At 37.7% G+C, this 19,128-nt stretch overlaps 1 protein-coding gene across 2 annotated transcripts; it reads left to right on the top strand.

Annotated features, from left to right (window-relative positions):
- Positions 1–5,317: 5,317 nt before the first annotated feature.
- Positions 5,318–18,279, top strand: LOC145765921 (plastin-3-like). 2 transcript variants are annotated; one of them, XM_082577584.1, is made up of 16 exons: positions 5,318–5,458; positions 5,800–5,951; positions 7,222–7,389; positions 7,922–8,013; positions 8,566–8,647; positions 9,807–9,972; positions 11,637–11,712; positions 12,237–12,423; positions 13,313–13,496; positions 14,016–14,094; positions 14,370–14,470; positions 14,838–14,985; positions 15,704–15,830; positions 16,403–16,524; positions 16,821–17,012; positions 17,685–18,279. In XM_082577584.1, exons 1-15 carry the CDS (start codon positions 5,365–5,367, stop codon positions 16,996–16,998), a joined length of 1,956 nt encoding a protein of 651 aa, XP_082433710.1. In that variant the 5' UTR covers positions 5,318–5,364; the 3' UTR covers positions 16,999–17,012; positions 17,685–18,279. The 2 variants fall into 2 exon arrangements, with proteins under 2 accessions (XP_082433710.1, XP_082433709.1); XM_082577583.1 differs by having other exon boundaries at positions 16,821–18,279.
- The last annotated feature ends 849 nt before the right edge of the window (positions 18,280–19,128 follow it).

Here is a 19,128-nt window from a genome sequence, read left to right as displayed (position 1 = left end):
GTCTGTGCTTCATTCTATGAACCTAGAAAATGATAGGTAGAGTTAGTCTAAAATTAGAGTCTAACAGTTATAGAGTCTAAAATTATAGGCCTACTTTCGAGTTACTGTAGTTATTTTTAAGACTTTGCCACAATAATGTGGTGTGAGTTTGACTTTGATTTTCGAAGCCCTCCAAAGGAATAATGGTGCTACTTTTTACATGGTTTGCGGTGTTCAATGTCTTTTAAGTTTATAGAAAATCCCTTCATATCAGGCAGTAAATCATAAATTTGACGTCTGCAGACGATGCAATTATTGAAAGAAGGAATACAAAGTTGTTAGAAGCTATGATACATTTCAAACTAAACAAATAAAAATGTTCATCTCATAGACACTCATCAAATAGGCTAGTCGATGCTGAAAAGCGTTTTTTTTTACAGTTGATAATAAAACACAAGAGCAACTGCCGCATCGTTTGTCTTCTCCAAAAGACAAAACAACAAGCACTTTTGTATCCCTTTAGCGTTTGTAGACGTTTGCGGAAACTATGTAAAGTGGTTTCGTTTTAAAAACACTTTTATGGATTGAGGATACCCTTATGGTTAAACACTAAACAGTGACCTCATAAACATGTGTCCCATAGTGAAAGCAATTTCCGTTGTTATCTACACATACAAAGGTTGTGTAAACTGTCACTATAGGCTTTGTCATGCCGTGTTACTGCTAGATACAAAATGAGGATACTGTTCAGCTAAAAAGCTAAACCTTTCTGCAGCAGCTGCAGCACATTACAGAAATGTTTGCTGATTGAGTCTACCTACCACCACCAGATTGTAAGTGAGTTTATTGTAGTTGATCTTTGTTATTGTAGCCTAACTATGAAACAAAACCGTACAGCATCTTATCAAAGCTAAGGAAACAAAACCATCCCGACGAAGAAACTTTTTCAGTACCGAAAGATAGCTTCAATCTTTGTAGTAAAACCTGAGACCTTGGGTAATACATAGAATCATAGATTGATTTGAGGTGACCACAGTAGCTCAATTGATAGACAGACCGATTGGCAGAATAACAAAGAGAAAGGCTAAGGAACGATGGTTCGAACCTTAACATAAGCAACGTCCATCAGTATATTTTGAACGCAGCATTTTATTTAGTGGTAGTTAGTGGGTGGAATACGTTAGTCCACCGGAAATAACGTAAGTTTCAAGTGGAATTTCGACGACCGGACCTACGTCAGTAATTTAAAACTTTTACAAGCTTGCACCACTGTCAAATTACACTTTACAGAGGACTTGATTACGAGAATTTATATGCACTTGATCAGTTGGAAAGTTGTCCAAACTGTTAAACTCTTGCTTTAACGCATCTCCCCTCGGGCAATATTTTCACAGAGTCTTTTAATTTGCATAATTTGTAAATTTTATGCTACGACAGAGCATGAGCATGCAAATGAAGAAGAAAAAATAGCGGAAAGGGACTAAACAAACTTTTGTTGCAAAATATTTTTGAAAGTCTCTTGGCACAAACTTTTATACTTCTTACACAAACCAGTCCGCAAATCTAACCTTTTTCTGCATTGATTTAACTCCTGTCGACGTTGAATCAATGTAAAAAGAGATGGTTTCTAGCTGGGTACTGTTACACTGTCCCACATTGATAAGCAGTAGATTCAATGAATAACTGGATTACGATTGCGATGACGTCGTAGCACTTTTTGTAAGATCCATCCAGAAAATCAGTCATGTTTTACATGAATTCAAAGTCTGCAGGCGTTGAATCAATGTACAATTTATTATGTCTTATTTGCTGGCTGGGGCGATACCAGAAGTGGGCAGTTCATTCTCAAAGTTTTTTTCGCTATTCCGTTGAGGTTCCAATGTCATGCGGTTCTTTTTATTTGATATTCTTCCCACCACTCGTGTTGTGTGATTGCCGCCGCATGTGTTCATGTTTTCCCACGTTAAATTTACCGAGTTCCATTTCACCAGTAAAATCCTTTTCCGCTGTAACAACATCAGAAACGAGTTCTGTCACCATTGAGAATGCTGTGCTGTAGTTAATTCTAAATATTTTGAAACAAATGTATGGCGATCGCTTTTTTATATAGCACAATGTACTGGAAAGTAGGTTACTAGGATGGCTTTTAACTGCATCTTTATAATAACTATAATTCAAAATGAAAATGTTTATTGAGTGACTTATTGACATTGTCCGCAGTTTGGATAATTAGATAAGAAAGTGAACTGCGTGAGAAAACCAAACGTTGTTGCCTCCTTCAAGTGTGTTAAATTGAAATGGTGGTGATTTTCTGATTTGATTAAGGCCAGTTTACGTGCAGGTGCAGCACGCTACAATCTACTCCTGCAAACCTCACATAATATGACGAAAATGAGAAAATGGTTGTGCCAGCCAAACAGGTTTTTAGGTTTTGCAAAACTTTAAAGTCACAATTTTGCATACTGACGTTAAAGCTGGAAATCTAGTTCTTTTCAAATTTGCATTGAAGCCGCCATGTTGATTGCATATCTTGAAACTCCATGTTTGGCATGTGTAATGAAGTGTTTTTTTAAAGTATATATACATTATTTTGACTATAAAATAAATGTGAGTTTTGCTTACAAGTGTAGTCTGAATTACTATCGCCACTTGACATACGTGTTTACTGTTTTGTGAAACGTTATGTTGTAGTCTGAAATGTAACCAAATTTTTATAATTTTTATAAGTTAGCGAAGCGTTACTGCTGCTCGCTGTGCTAGTGAGTAATCAGCCTTGTGCTGATAGCCGGGAAGAACGCCTTTCTTCACATAACCCACCCCAGGCACCTGCTGGTTTTGTTGGCTCTTTCTTTCCACAAAGATAAGAGTTAAACTGACTGGTAAAGCGGCGGTCGATTACTCAAGTGGCAAGAATACGGTGCGATACTGATGAGCCCAGCCTCATGGGCGAAACACGTGTCTATCGCTGTCTATTCGATGCTACAATCGGCTGCCAAAATAACTTAAACGTTTAATTGGAGGTCTTTATGGCTAGCGTGGAAGCTACACCGTTCTGGTTAGCGAAGCGTTACTGCTGCTCGCTGTGCTAGTGAGTAATCAGCCTTGTGCTGATAGCCGGGAAGAACGCCTTTCTTCACATGTAACCAAATTGTTAAAGTACGGTACCTTGGAAAACGTAGTCGGAACCTAAACTTGTGATGAACTTAAGCTGTTTTCACTGGTTACGCCCTTTGCTTTGACCCCAAAATATGTAAAAATAAAATTTTGGCATGTTTTTGGACAGCAGTAGTAGCTACTTCACAAAGCCAACAAAAGTGTCAAACGCTGAAATACATCGCGACATCAAAGTTGTGTATTGGCTGATGTCCGTTGCTCAGTCAGTCATGGATGTGGACCGAACAACGCTCGATGAATACACAATCCATTGGCTTCTGCGCCTGGATGTAACAACGTGATCTGTGGCGGCCTCAAACGCAAGAAGAAGAAGTCATGGATTAGTGTTTTCTTGTTTAGCATGCGGCAGTTTAGCCAAAAAAAAGAGGTGTTTTATTTTGGCATTATATTGCAATATTTGACTTGGATTCTCACACTGCCATGTTGTGTTTTGTATATGCCACTGGATTGTTGTTGTACATAATGTCACCCGTTTTAGTGATTGTAGCTTTCATTAATAGATTGCTAGGCTTCAATACACAGCAAGGAACCAACTGGCATTGCCGGCTGAAAACCGGCGGTGCATGTGTTGGAAAAACCAAACGTGTATCCGCATTGCAACCTACACACGCACACACATGATTGGAGCTTCCGAACAAGCGCAGTGAAAAATGATATTACGTCACCGCACGCCACAAGGAAGTGACTTGTTTATGTGCATCTCTGACTGCACATTTCAACATTTTTGCCGGGTGCAGTCTTTAGGGATGTCAATGAGTTAAAATAGAAAAAAAATTAATCCTAACCATGAGGCTATAAACAGTTGAACACAATTTTTTTTCCAGTCTGGAGAAGTTACAAAAGTAATGTGGTTGATACGTGAGCATTTCATCAGAGCCACACAATATCAATCCAGCTTAGCTATTTTGTGCAAGTTGTGCTTTTTGCACCCAATTGTTTTCATACGAGTATCTTCAAAACACTTGGTTAGGATATCCTGAAGGCCACCAAAACGTAGTATAGTATAGCCTATGTTAACGAAATCAAGTAACTTCATTGAATTGAAATGTTGCAATGGACGGTTAAAGTCTCACAGTTGGATATATCATTATTAGGAATTGACCAGAATCCGTGGAATTGTAAGACTCAATAGCAGGCTTGTGCATTGGTTCAGAGACGCAGCAGATTTCGAGGATTGGAAGTGTTTTGTAAAAAAAAAAAAAAAAAAAGCAGACACAGTAAAGCGAAAGTATTTATAACACAAATCAGGAATGTCTGGTTGTAGGTGGCAAAAACGGTTCAACAAGGTGTCATGCAGACTACTGTACTTCGAAAGCGACATAGCGATGCTTCGCATTAATAAGTGATTCCCAAACTTTTTGTTATTGCATACCATTTAGAACTTTTGTGCAGTGTTCGGGTCCCATCTGTATCCAGAAAAACCTAGAAATGTTTTGCAAAAGGCAAGAAAGTTCAACAAATATTAATCGAATATCAGCCAGCACAGGTTCGCAGACAATTAAGAACTAAATAAAAATTTATGTCATCAGCAACCTCCGACCCCTGTAGTGTAGCTTATTCAACCATGCCCATTCACACTTTATTCTTTTTGGCGTTATATCAATGTAAACTTATGGCAGTGGACTGTAAACTAAATTGCGTTTTTCTTTGTATTCGTCTGGTTGAACGATTGTAATTTACTTGATGGACGATAATGTTCATGTATTTCTTGAATTTTGTACCAGTATATTGTTGAAAATCGTGGCAGAACACCATTTTCAGATTTAGGCTTGCAGGTTTTGATTTTAATTTCATGTAACCATTTATTTAAAATAGAATTTGTGTGCGTGTTGATAATATCGGAGTTTGCTTTATTTGTTCGTTTTACGTATTTTTCAAATTTTCTTTTTTACATGTGTAGCTGAAGATGCTATTACTATAGCGAAATCGATTCTTACTTAATAAATAACACTATGAGGTTAGATTGTTGTGCAAATGCCAGCATTTGATGAATGCAAAATAGCCTACCATCTTAGGAAGACGGTTAAGCTTCTTAGCTTTTTTGTTAGTGTCTTAGGCTCTTAGTCTAAGCCCTTATGACTGAGTGCAATACCTTTGGATATTTATCCGGTTTCTCTATTTCCTGCTGTCAAATGACTTAACCGTTCAATTTGCTTTTAGAATATCGTCAGTTTTACTAGCTTTATAGGTCATATATAAAACTGGTGCAAAATGTCTTACGAGGAAGACGTTGCAGCTCAGTTGGCGGAGTCAAGTCTAACCGATGAAGAAAAAGAAAAAGTGGTTACTGCATTTGTTTCTGTTGGTGAGTACACCAAGTAGCTGATGCAAGTCGTTGTGTTTGTTTTATTGTTGTTGCATACCGGTTGACATGTTTATAAGTAATTTTATCTTGTTTAGCTCAGTTTGGTTTGTTTTTATTTCTGACCATCACAGGAAGGTAATACATGTGAAACATGACCGAAGTATAGAAAAGGGTAGAAGCGACAAAACGCCAACGTTCACATGGGTCTGAGACCAAAATATGACACAGTAGATTAAGTTACATTTAGGCAAGACGAAACGTCGTTTCAAAATATATTTGCTTTGAATAGTTTTACTGTCCCCAACATTTAGGTTCAAATTTTTTTGCTTCACCTTCGACAGATAGCAACAAGAATGGATTTGTCGAGTTTGATGAAATTGGCGATTTGTTCAAACAAGTCCAATACCCAATTGCTGGGTATAAAATTCGAATGCTCATGCAGGAAATGGATTTAAATAAAGACAATAAATTGAGTCCCATGGAATTTGCCCAGGTAAATCTCTTTGTTAGATTATATGTATTATTCTTCATGTTTTTTTTGTTAAAAAAAAAACAATTCTTCATCATGGCTTTTCTTCGCGTTGAGGTTTGGACACAACTCGCTGTTATTCACGATCATGAGCACTTCGTATACAGCGCTTGACAGATTATTACCAAGCGTATAATTTATGGAGGCTATAATTTCGTACAGATAATAGTTATGTACTATATAGTGTACAACTGCACTTGAAAAAGCAGAAGCTCAATCTAGAAGTTAAAGTGGTTTTGATTCCGCGGTTATTGAACGTGTTGTGTTTGTTTTTGAAACTTTTAACTGTGACTGCCATTTAAACTGAATTATCTTTTGGAATTGAAAATTTGAATCGACAAATTTTCAAGTCGATTCAAATTTGGCTGAAACACTCCAGATGGTCGAATGGCCACCACTCCAAACGTTTTGCATTGAATTATAAACATGTTTTTTGTTTGCCTTTTAAATACAAGTCGAGGAAGAATGAAACAAAGCGCTGACAGCACCGAACAACCTTGCAGTGTTCCAATCTAGACGCTGCTTAATTTAAGCAATAAATAGTTTATCCTGTAACGGAATTTACTTTTGTTAATCTCTTTGCAATTTGTCGGAAATCGACCGTTGCGTCAAACAGTGGCGGATCCATGGGAGGGGTGATCGCCGTCTTTAAAACACAGAAAAGTAACAATTATTCACGGTATATTTGCAAGGTCGGATTAATGTAGACCTACCCATCGACCATCATCGTATTTTTTTATTAAAATCGCCCTTCCTAAGGCCACTTGCTGGATCCGCCCCCAAGGGTCAACGTAAATAGCGAGGTGGGAAATACTTCGGTGATTTGGCATGTTTGAATGTTTTCAATGGAGTGGAGTGTCAATTTCAAAGGAGTGTCATTTAAACTTTTCAAAAGTAATTTTTTGTTTGTTTGTTTATCTTTATCCTGCATTGCGGGAAAGCGGACTTGAGCGCTATGCATCGGTGTACGCCTTCCGACATACACCTGACCCACGCTGCAGCCGACGGCAATGTCTGTTTCCGTTTGTCTACTTTACTTATGACTTAAATTTGGTACTACCCATTACTCGAAATCGATCACTAGGTAGAGGCAATTATCGTTAAGTTTCTTGCCCAGAGAAACAACAGCAAGTGCGGGTGGCTGGAGTCGAACATGCAGGCTCTCGAACATGCACTAATGAGCATGCAATATGCATAATATGCTCTTGCAAAGTAACAACTTTAATATTTTCAGATCTATGCAAGACACACAGAAAACGAAGCCAGCAAAAGTTTCAAAAAGGCGGTCAAGACACAGCAGGGAATTGTGACGGGCGGTGGCTCGTCTCAGCTGTCAGCTGAAGGCACACAGCATTCCTATTCTGAGGAAGAGAATGTTGCTTTCACTAATTGGGTCACAAAAGTATGTATTGCTTAGTAACATATGAAAACATATAATCCATTGAACACTGCAAACAGTACTTCTGAAACAAAACTACAAGACATAACTTGATATCAGGCAGCCGGCATGAAGACATGCTACTTCACTAGGCAATGGAATACGCAAGGTGTAAAAAACATTTTAACAGCACAAAACCAAAAATCAAAAAAGTCGAAAGAAAACTTAACCGAAGGCATACACTGTAGGCTACTGTACACCAACTTGTAAATTGTAGGTTATTGTAGACCATACGATAAGACATCAATTTGATAAACCAAAAGCAAAATTCTCTCGAAAGGAAATTTTACTCCAGGAATCTGCAAGTTTTTTTTATACATTTGATAAAATGAGCTTTTGCCTATTATGTGTTCAACCCCATGCGATATTTTTGCCAAATGCCCTAGTTTGCAAGCTCCCTGCCCTTCTGCAGGTAAACAATGTGATTAAATGTAGCTACATACGGTTTTTTTTGGCAATTGTCACACTCTTATGAATTAAACTTCTTTATCAACAGCATTTAGGCAAAGATCCCGACTGCAAAAACCAGATTGAAGGCATGAAGCCCGATGACTTGTTTGCAGCAATGGAGGATGGAATCGTATTGTGGTCAGTTACATTCAAAGTCTGAAGATATTTACTTGATACCCAGTAGTTACATTACATTGTTGCGTAGTCAGTGTACGTTGTGTAACAATCATATTTCCGGACAGCAAAACCGACATTTTTACATTGATTCAATGTCTGCAGACGTTGAATCAATGTAAAAATGACATTTTCCTGCCTGGTTTATGTTCTATTATTGACTATACGGCGAAACTGCGCTCCTTGACGTGACTGAGCACTATGGTTCTTTCTGGCCAGGTACCAAGGGAGATGAAAAAACAAACCTGGTCCTTGCCATTTCCGGGCCAAAAGGAATAAGCTCCTCCTTGGCAAATTGACTGTAGTCTACTTGTATTTAAAAAAGCTCTGGGTGCGGTTCAACTGAGTCAGCTCCACTGTTTGTGCTTATTTGTTTTCAAATACAGATTACGCTTGAAGTTCGCTGAAAAAATGAACACCCAAAAATGGTCACGCTACGCCAATGGCCATTCCACAAGGTGATAATTTTTGTAAACTCTCTCGTTAAGCTTAACGTTTATCATATTATGTTGACAGCAAAATGATCAATTACGCACAGCCGGATACCATTGACGAACGAACTATCAACAAAAAAAATCTTAATGTTTATCGGATTCAGGTGAGAGATTTAGCTGGTTTTGGTTAGAGTTTCAATATGTGGTTGCCTATTTTAAAAGAAAGAGATGGCAAAATAACACAATGGCTGCTCGTTACCTACCCAGATAACCTACTTAACCAGAGTTGTTAAAGCGTAGATTGGACGCGGACAATAGCCATTTAATCACGCAGCAATTAACCATTTGTATTTAGTCACGGGATGGTTAACCACGCAGGATCACACTCTATCTAACAAGACTATATTAGACCACCAGATATGAAAATAAACGCATATCGAAACTATTAAGACTCACTGAAATTTTTGGGTGATGTAACAATCTAGTAGCCTACAACCTTTCTAAACCGAATTTGATTCTAGCATCCCTATAAATTGGTCCAGACAGTTTAGTAACCCCTATCGTTAACATACGACCACTCTGAGGGACGTTGCTTTAAATAAGTTAATTTGTCGCGCATTTGGGAGTAGTGTTATGTAATTAGCACTTCTCAGCATACTCTGGAATTGATTCCAGCACCCCCAGTAGTGAAAATCTGATTTGATAAACAGGGATAACATTTCGGTGAACGCATGATTAATTGTCATATAACCTCAGGAGTTGTTGTTCCTCCACTGTCCTAAAGTAAAACCCCCAATTATTGAACTGGCAAGCAAGAGATTTGATTTGAACAACGCTTTTTTAGTTATCTATTGGTTGAATTTTGAAGCTAAGCTATTACCTATTAGAAATTGCATGTTGCATATAACAGGTATTCCTTTCTTTAGCTTCAGCCTATTTTTTAATATTTTGTTGTCATGGAGATACAAAAGAAAAAAATGAAACTAAATCGTGGCTTTTATGAAGATACAACAATCTTTTTGGGAAACGTATTATCATTCAAACAGTTGAAAGAACATTTGCCTCTTGAAATTAAGACAAAATTCCTCTGCCATATGGGCTAAACTCTTTGATTCACCAGTTTTCATTAGCGCCACATGTTTATATTTTAATGGCATTGTAAAAAGCTATCCAGGTTACACCTGCAAGCCTTTTTTCTTTTTCTTGTAAATGTTAATCTTTGGACAAACTTCCCTCTGACAACAAAATCTGTCATTTTTACACTGATTCAACGTCTGCAAGCAACTGGGTTGTCTTATGTTTTCAATAAAACATCTTTTGTAGGAAAATTTAAATTTAGCGCTGAACTCTGCATCGGCGATCGGTTGTAATATCGTCAATATTGGTGCGCAAGATATTCGTGAAGGAAAGCCCCATCTTATTCTTGGCCTCATCTGGCAAGTGATTCGAATTGGTCTATTTGCTAAAATCGATCTCATGAAAACGTCAGGTAAGATATCGATTGTCATTATAATGAATTGTGTGTTTTGTGTGGTGCTGTGTTTATCGATATACAATTACAGCCTACTTGCATTGCTCTTACAGGCATCACAATAAAGACAGTTTCATTATAGGTTAGCCATATTTCACAGATACTCCGCTAAGTAGCCCGGCATATTACTGTAAAAGTTCTGTAAAATAAAAAAAATAATTTCCTCAATGCTGAATGCTAACAAACAAACAAATAAATAATATTTGTTCTAAAACTGACACATAATTCATTTACCAAACGTCGCTTTGTTGAAGGCCAAATTGTCGAAGGTCCACATATGTGGTTGTTTTATAGTGGAGCACAGTGAGTTGTTACTCCATAAGAAATGGTCACGAAAGATATAATTAAATATAAAGAATATAAAAATATAACATTGTTGTCACAATGTGGTTAACTACATTAATTTAAACATGGCACGACTTTAACATAAGTCGTAATTTCGCAACTGGGTTGAATCTGGTCATGCTTTTAATATGAAAACTGGATCACTGTTTATCTATAGTATAGACCAGTGGTTCCCAACCTTTTTGACCTTGCGGCACCCTATCAAAGAGATAAATAATTTACGGCACCCTGGCAAAACTGGATCAATTTTATGAGGTTTCTGTATTAAAAATAACTGTATGAAATAACACAGAATGAGTTGTACAGTATAGTGCGCGTAATTAAATGTAGCCTATTCATTCAATAGTCAGTGTGAAATTTGGGCTTGACTTCTTGCACAAAGTCCCATAATATCTGGGGGCACATTTGATAAAGCCACCCGCATTCTTCCTCGACTATAAGCAGTCGTTCTCGTTTTTTAGTTTTTATGTTTGTTAATATAGAAAATCTCTCACATAGGTATGACGTGGAAAACTGCAGCAAAAGCACAATAGCCTTCTTTCCAACGCAAGGATATTCATTTTGAATTTTCATCCAGAACTCGTCGAGAAGCATCTGCTTGTGCATAAGATTAAAATTTCCATCGTTACGAATGTCAATTAATTTGTCTTCCTTAAGATTCAAAACAATATGAGAGTCCAGTAAAAATGGATTTCTTACCCATGCGTTAATCCCCCCAGTGCTGGCGTGTGAATAGATTGGTTTACAACGGTTCGCAAACAATCGTGCAATTTTATAATCGTTCTGGGTCACACAATCCGATAATCCATCACTGCAATTTGACTTTGTGCGCCGTGAAACGCAAAATAAAATCAGGAAACCTGGCAATAATGATGCGTTTCAAACGTTGTTATGGAAAGAACAGCAACGAGTCAAAATCTCCTTCACGCTGTTTTTCCTGGGCGAGAAAACAAAGGCTTACCGTCAGCGACTTCCCCACTACGCGACTCTCCAGAAAGGAGCCGGGAATAACTGCGAGACGCGAAACTTAATACGCTCTGAAACTCGGTTTGAAATAAATAAATTCCGCACTTAACGGGCTAAAGTTAAAATAAAGAATGGTCCGCAGTATTGCAATATCTCGCGACACCCTTGAGCATTGCAACTGGCACCCCAGGGTGCCGCGGCACCCCGGTTGGGAACCACTGGTATAGACTAAGGACGACTGTAGGCTACTATTGATTATTCGGTGACTTCATCTCGTTGAAAACTGATAATGCCACCAAAGCTTTTTTTAGACTTGGCAGCCCTACTGCACGAAGGGGAAACGTTGGAAGAATTAATGAGCCTTTCGCCTGAAGAACTTCTGTTGAGGTTGGTTATCAGCAGTGATTGCTTATTGTATTTGCAATATAATATTGACTTTATTGGGTTTGTTTTAGACGTGAAAAATTTAACACCGTAAATAAATCCACAGCCTAGCTAGACGGTCTTTAACAGACAATGTCACAGTCAATGGAGAAACGAAGCCAGACCAACCAAGAATGATTTAGACATCAAAAGGCACCAAATATATAAAATTAAATGTATCATCAAATATAGTTATTACTCTCTAAAACCTCTACAGCCTGTTTCATCCTAAAAGGGGGACCATCAAAAGGTCCTGAAAAATATGCAAAAGCAATAAATGTGTAATATCTAAAAAGATCTTGGCTTTTTGCTTGGCATTGAGCACTTTTTGTTGTATTTATAGCTATTATTGTTTAAAATTAAATGTTAAAATGCTTCAAGAAATTCTCATGACCATAAGTAATGACGCAATGTAGGCTAGCCTATCTATCACGAGAAAGGAGCATAATAATGTTATGACACTCAGTTTCGAACAATTACGTTTTTAGATGGATGAACTACCACCTTGCAAATTCTCCTACCTACCAGAGTGTTGCCGGTGGCAAGCCAATCACCAACTTCAGCGGTGACATCAAAGATTCCATCGCCTATGTCTGCCTGTTGGAGCAAATCCAACCAGTGGATGAAGAGACTAAACAATACGAACTGATGCCACCACTTACAGCTGACACAACGGTTAGTAAACCAATACCTTGTCAGAGAAACATTCTTCTACAGTGCTTGTTCACTAAAATTAGTAAAACGTTTTAACATTTTTAAGGTTTTAAATAATTTACAAGTGAAACTACGTCGTCCATACTCTATTGACTGCTCTATGTAACAACAATAACTCAAGTTACTCGTTTCAAATAGTACACTGTCAAAGGTTAATTTCATAACAAACCACTTTTCCTCTTTGCTTTGTATTACCGTCAGTGTCTTCTACTTTCATGCAATTTGGCAATTGCGTACACCCAGTGGTATCATCCCCAAGTTTCTTTAACCTGTTCCAACGTGTTCTATACCAGCAGGAAACTTATCTGCGTGTTGCAATGGCAATGTGATCAGTAAAAACTGTATATAGAATCAGACTGTTTACCACGCTTTTAATTATGAAATAACTTCTTACGTTCTTTCGGTGACTGTAAACTTTGCCACTACAAGATGCTGAAAATGATAACCGGCTTTAAGTCCGACGTTTTTTGCCAAACACGATAGTTTTTACCTGTTTTAACCTCCTTGATGAAGTCAATCGTGCTGACCGACGAAACGTCGAAAATAAAACCGGTCATCACACTGAGAGTCTAGTCTGCAGTCACCAAAACAACGCAAGAAACTAGCTTAAATAAACTGTTCTAACTTAAAAACCGGTTCGCTCATCTTTCATCATTTTATGTCCCAGTTTGTACCAACCAGTCACCTGATTACCACTACAAGGGTGTTGGACCATATTCACTTAGTCTGTATCTGCATTTTTTTTTTTTGCTCTTTTTAAACACGAGAACTTGCTCCTAAGTCTACAACATTTGTCGCTTTAGCTCTTGATGAAACACAACCTTTAATAAATTCCTTTTAACTTACTTAGGCTCCGAGTAACCTTGCAAGAGCAGAAAAGATGCTAAAGTCAGCTGACAGACTTGGCTGTGACGAATTTGTTACTCCCAAAGATATTGTCAAAGGCAACTCTAAACTAAACATGGCCTTTGTTGCTAATCTTTTTAACACTCATCCAGCATTGAAGAAAGTGGAAATTGACGAAGATCTCATTGGTGAGCTTCTAGATTTCGATTGCTATGTACAAGTCAATTGCGATAATGTCCCCACTAATTGTTGTCAAATCATGAGTATCCTTAGGTTGGTTTGTTAAACTGTATCATCTGACAATGTAGAGTATAGACATTTCTGGACAGGTTCGTTCCTAATATTGCGCTGCTAACAGACCTAAATGTTGTTTGTGCAGGTGCTCTCCTGCAGTTAAAAATATAAAGGTTTAGTTGAGAGTTGGCTTGCTTGCACCATGTTATTCGTAGCTTGATAAGTTAAAAATATATCTTATATTTATCATTCTGTACTTCCGTGTATACTTGCCAGTTAAGAAAACGAACTTTTTCATCTGTGCCTCGATATTTTTAATCTGAGAATAGTTTTCTGCAGTGTCTGATGTCATATGACTCAGTATATTATTTCCGCATTGAACCTGCTTGTATTTTCCAACTTAAGTTACTTCGACAAGCCTGGAATTTTTTGTCTAAAACTATTGCATTTATTTCTATGCATTTTTGATGCAGAGGAAACCCGTGAGGTCAAGACGTTCCGTAATTGGATGAACAGTTTGGGAGTCTCACCTCGTGTCTATAACTTCCCCAAGTAAGTTGCCTCAGCGGAACTTTCATATCTAAAAGCGTACATAGAGAGAGGTTGCTTTGATGAATTATAGACAGTAGACACGAGTCCAACCATCAACTCGGCCTTCATCATGATGCAAAAAACAACTTAGCGGGCCTACGTGACCAAGCCCACTCACCATATCACGACAGGCTTCTATAGCTTCCTTGTTGGTCAGTGAACTCATCAGCAGATTTTTGTTCAAACAGAAGGGTATTGTTGGCTTCAAATTTTAATTAATCTACCATGTGTTTCAGTGACTTGAAAGATGGCATCGTTCTCCTGCAACTGTACGGCCATCTTGACAAAGAGATTGTCAACCAAAAGAAGGTCAACCCGCCACCATACACAGTGATGGGTACGAACAAGGCGATGCTATTGATGTTTAATTGTGTGATTGTGAATATCTTTATCTTCCGAGTGAGAAAGCCTCTTGGCAAGTTTATTTCTGGCAGTTTCGCATACTTAGAGATTTTAATGCATTAACATAATATCCGGGCTTCGATATTGACAGAATGAAGTTTTTGCTTGCTGAAGTGCTGTCTGTAACTTCACCAATTGTCACTGAGTAAAGAGCTGTCTTTGAAATACGTTGCTCAAGAGCATTTCTCAAAGAAAGTGAGAGTTGAACTAGAGTTTCTTAGTCTTGTCATTTCTTTGTTCGCAGTTGGGCGCTTATCTAAGCTATACGTAACTTTATTGCTCTGCAACGTTTCTTATTCCAGGTGGTAACATGAAAAAATTGGAAAACTGTAATTACACTATTGAACTTGGAAAGAAATTGAATTTCAGCCTCATTGGCATCGATGGCTCAAACATCAACCAGGGTGACACCACACTAACCCTTGCCCTGATATGGCAACTTATGAGATTGTAAGTTCTTGCATTCTCATTTCATTAGAAAGGTGTTGCCACGTCCATATGATGGATGAGAAAGTAGTAGCAGTAACATTAAAGCTGTTTTTATTGCTTCACTGATCTTTTGCGCAATTTGTTTAAACCGATACTGCACCGCACGGATTTGCGAAAGTTTATTCTGCACGTTACTCATTCTGAAAATGTGCATTTTACGGAAGTTTTACGTTTACGAAGTGTTAGGGAAGCCGTATAAAACAACTTGCGTGTTTCTGCTTTTACTTTCTCATTCATCAGATGGACGTTGCAGCTTCTAGTAGAGAAGTAAATATACCCTGTGAACATCCAATATTTTCATTGTTTTCAATGTCACTTGTGATTGATTTTCATTAACAAATGTATCGTTATATTTTCATATTGTCAACACGAAACAGTATTGTGCAAAATCATTCAATATTCAAATGACAAAAAGATTTAATTCTGGCCCAACCAGCTTCATTCATTCATAGCTTGTCACGCCAGCGTCGGAGCCAGATTAGAGCATTGTTTGTAATCTTTGTTAGGTCGTTGTCGTCACAGGAAAGCCTAAGGTTATTGCTTATTGTGTAGAAAATCTTTTTTCGATACTTTGTAGGTGGAACCAATTTGAGCCTGGACTCTCTAACTAAAGTCTTCCCATTGTCATCTTTGCTATCCGTAAAATCTTCTTGCCTTATCAACAATTTGCTTGTTTCAGTTACACCTTGAAAATTCTTCAAGACATCAGTGCTGATGGCACGGTCACGAAAGACAAGGACATCATAGCTTGGACTAATAAGAAGTTGGCTAACGGTGGAAAATCAACAAGCATTAGCTCCTTCAAAGTACGTTCAACAGATTGGTTATTCAGCATTGCTTGAAAACTGCAGGGTCCACCGTGTTTAAAACAATATGCTTCCTCTTTCTGTCGTAGTCAGCTTGAGAATTTAGTGGAATTGTACCGTTATCTTCATGTTTATTTTTTTATGTGATCCATCATCTATGATATTAGACTTTTAATTAGTTGTGCCTTATCTAATTACCCTACATTTTCCTTATTCTATTCTTTAATGGAAGCTATTGTTTATGGCATTTAATGATAGGCTACTTTTAGCTGATATTTGTGCAGTTTTATTTGAATAAACACAGACCTAATACCCACAACAGTTAAGACTCTTAAAGCAGCGCTTAATCTTTTTAAATTTGATTATATATTATGGTAGCTTCGTTGTAAAGCATTGAGCTCTTGTGTGCAATTGCTGTAATCCGTTTCTGCAATCTAACCATACCCCTGTTACTTTCTATAATATGGTAAACACTTATCCAATATTCTTTTCATTGTCACACAGTTTGTAGTCGTTAAGAAGTTTCCCACTCCAACACTAAAACTTAATTTTGCATGTTCATATTCTGCAAGGACTCGTCAATCAGCACATCCCACGTAGTACTGGATTTGATTGACTGCGTCAAGCCAGGCTCCGTCAACTACGATATTATTAATCCCGGAGACTCCGAGGAAGAGAGAATGAGTAATGCCAAGTGAGTGTGGACGCAATTAATCGCAGAGTGCGAGTGATGATTTGGCGCCATTTCTGGCCACGTGACCAAACTTCAAGGCTCTCAATAGTTGGCCATAATGTTATCTAAAAAGTTGTCTATACATGATTTCTCACCCACCTTCCCGGAGTGCTTTAATTGCAGAAGCTTTATACACAATGTAACAGAATGTTGTCTATGTATTTAAACATAAATTTTTTTCTTTTTCGTGATAGTGTAATTCAAGTAATATCCTTCTAATTGAGTTTTGAAGATTCAATTTAAGACTTGTATTTTAGATACGCGGTTTCGATGGCTCGTAAGATTGGCTCGAAAATCTATGCCTTGCCAGACGACTTGGTAGAAGTGAATCCCAAGATGGTGATGACTGTATTTGCTTGTCTCATGGCAACTTCCATGGATAACGTTGAAGATGAGCAACCACCGCAGCAAGAAGCAGAGCAACAGGACGAGTAAACCATTAGAAAAAGGTTCAATATGCATCCTTTTTACGTTAAAATTGCATCAATTTTCGCAAGATTCTTCAAGTCAGATTGTCTTTTATTGGTTGGTCTTGAATGTGCAGTTAGATTTTCTATATCTTTGAATCAAAGTGTGCACTGGTTCAGGATATTGGTCTTAAATTTGCGAAACATTATTTTGGTTCAAATTTTGCTCAATCGCAGCAGTTTGTTCGTGTGAAACAGAATTTCAAAAAATGTCAGGTTGGTCATGTCTCTGTCGCTTTAAAGTGAAACAATAGGTCTACGCATCTAATTTTTTGTGTTTTCTCGATGTAGCCTATGATGCTCGATTTTAATCACTAGGCTATTATGCCAATCAAGATTTCTGACCACTACTTTTCCATTCCAGTTGCATTTTGATCGGAAATTTTTGCATTTTTTTAAAGTCTAAACATTCCTAAGTAATGCATAATTATGTCCAACTTGAGGAGATGGCACTTGTTAATTACCAAGACCAATGTTTTCAGAACAATTTAATATCCTTCGGTTTTAGGACTACATCGGGACTAAAAACCTACCATTGCAAAGTTCAGAATGCGGGTAGCCTAGACTTGAATTATGACATCGGTTGAAAATTATTTGAACTGATTGCTGCTTTGACAAATTCCCTGATCCGTATTGTACGTATTTCTATCGTAGATTGGAAATAATATAATTCAACATTAAGATCCTTGTACTCGTGAACTCGGAGTCAGTGGCAGCAAGATCTGTATGGGTAAGCTTACAGTTCTCCTGAACGATATAACTCTGCTAGAATTGTCTTTTGCTTTTTTGAAATCGTCAGCTCGATTGATACAAATAACAAAACCACATTTAGATTGATATAATGTTTTGCAACGTCGATCTGATTGCAGTGACAAGGTTTAAATAACCATATCAATTTAGAAATCGTTGATATGCAGCTGAGATTGTGTTCTTTTTCTCTATGCCATTTCTGATGCATGCCATATTCAAATGACCATGTAACTCTTAAGGAGTTTTTTTTGTCTGTTTGTGATTCTATCTGATTCTATATAATCGTGATAAAAATGATCTCAACAACTAGTTTTCGTGAAGTCTTTGTTTCGACAGTCGATTCCTGCTGATCGTATTTGATAACTTCAAGCAGTAACTTGCTCGAATCAGTGCAATATGGAAGCTTTAAATCTTACCCTGCAATTTGTCTCGTATTTTTTATGTAATCACAAACTCTGTTCCGTATTATTGAAATCATTAAACTGTAAACAGAACAACGTGACAATTGGTGCTTGTTTCAAAAAATTAGCCGCAGAACGACCAACATGGCGCAGTCTTATTTATAAAGACGCAGAATTAGCGGAGAAACATCGTACGCTATCTGCTGTCAAAAACGAGAACATCGCAAGGCCCGAGCCTCAAACATCCCTAGTCCTAGCCAACCATCCCTCCAATGTCCATCCTGCAGTAAAAATTTCACCACACAGATAGGCCTCATCAGCCATCTCTGCATTCATGCAGCCTACACTGACCAAAGCCCACACTAAAAAAGCTTGATCTCAGTCTCATTGGCCATCTTCGGAAACGAAGGGCGAACATCATTTCAGAAAATGTAGTGCCTTGTGGAAATATTTTAGTTGTCCCACACTTTTAATTGCGTGTAGGATCTTTGTCCTCGGAATGAGAAGCCTACTTGGAAGCTTAAGTCCAGCAGATTTGCAAGTCTATTGCTGAACTACCGGGGCGAGGAGTTTCAAAACTCGTAAAACTGGAGACTTAAAACGACAAACTCATCGAAAATATTTTACTCGAAAAATATGAACTTATTCGAAAGGTCGCTGCGACAGTTCTCCTTCCACAAAAGCCTAGCCTAGCCTACAGTACAAAATTGTTGGTTATGAAGTATGAAAATTAGAGAGATGATGTCTTAATGTCGACAGAATGAAGAAATACTTTCAAACACTAGATTAACTTAGGTGGCGTAACTTGTAGACTTAGGTGACGTAATCTTAGGAGCCGATTCGCAATTTTCGATACATCAAAAAACCTAAAACTCCTATTTATTCTATTACGACTGCATCCCGCGCAAGATCTTGTTTCCCTATCATTTTAAAGATTCATTTTTTTT

This window comes from Aplidium turbinatum, chromosome 3 (genome assembly GCF_918807975.1).
Source record: "Aplidium turbinatum chromosome 3, kaAplTurb1.1, whole genome shotgun sequence".
In the NCBI taxonomy this organism is placed as follows: domain Eukaryota; kingdom Metazoa; phylum Chordata; class Ascidiacea; order Aplousobranchia; family Polyclinidae; genus Aplidium; species Aplidium turbinatum.
Note: the sequence above shows the minus strand (reverse complement) of the source record. Positions and strands in the feature narration are given on the sequence as shown.

Coding starts and splice junctions, on each gene's coding strand:
- LOC145765921 (XM_082577584.1), top strand. CDS start 5,365: ATGTCTTACGAGGAAGACGTTGCAGCTCAGTTGGCGGAGTCAAGTCTA. Junction 8,648..9,806: donor TTAATGTTTATCGGATTCAG/GTGAGAGATTTA, acceptor CATCTTTTGTAG/GAAAATTTAAATTTAGCGCT. Junction 14,986..15,703: donor ATATGGCAACTTATGAGATT/GTAAGTTCTTGC, acceptor TGCTTGTTTCAG/TTACACCTTGAAAATTCTTC.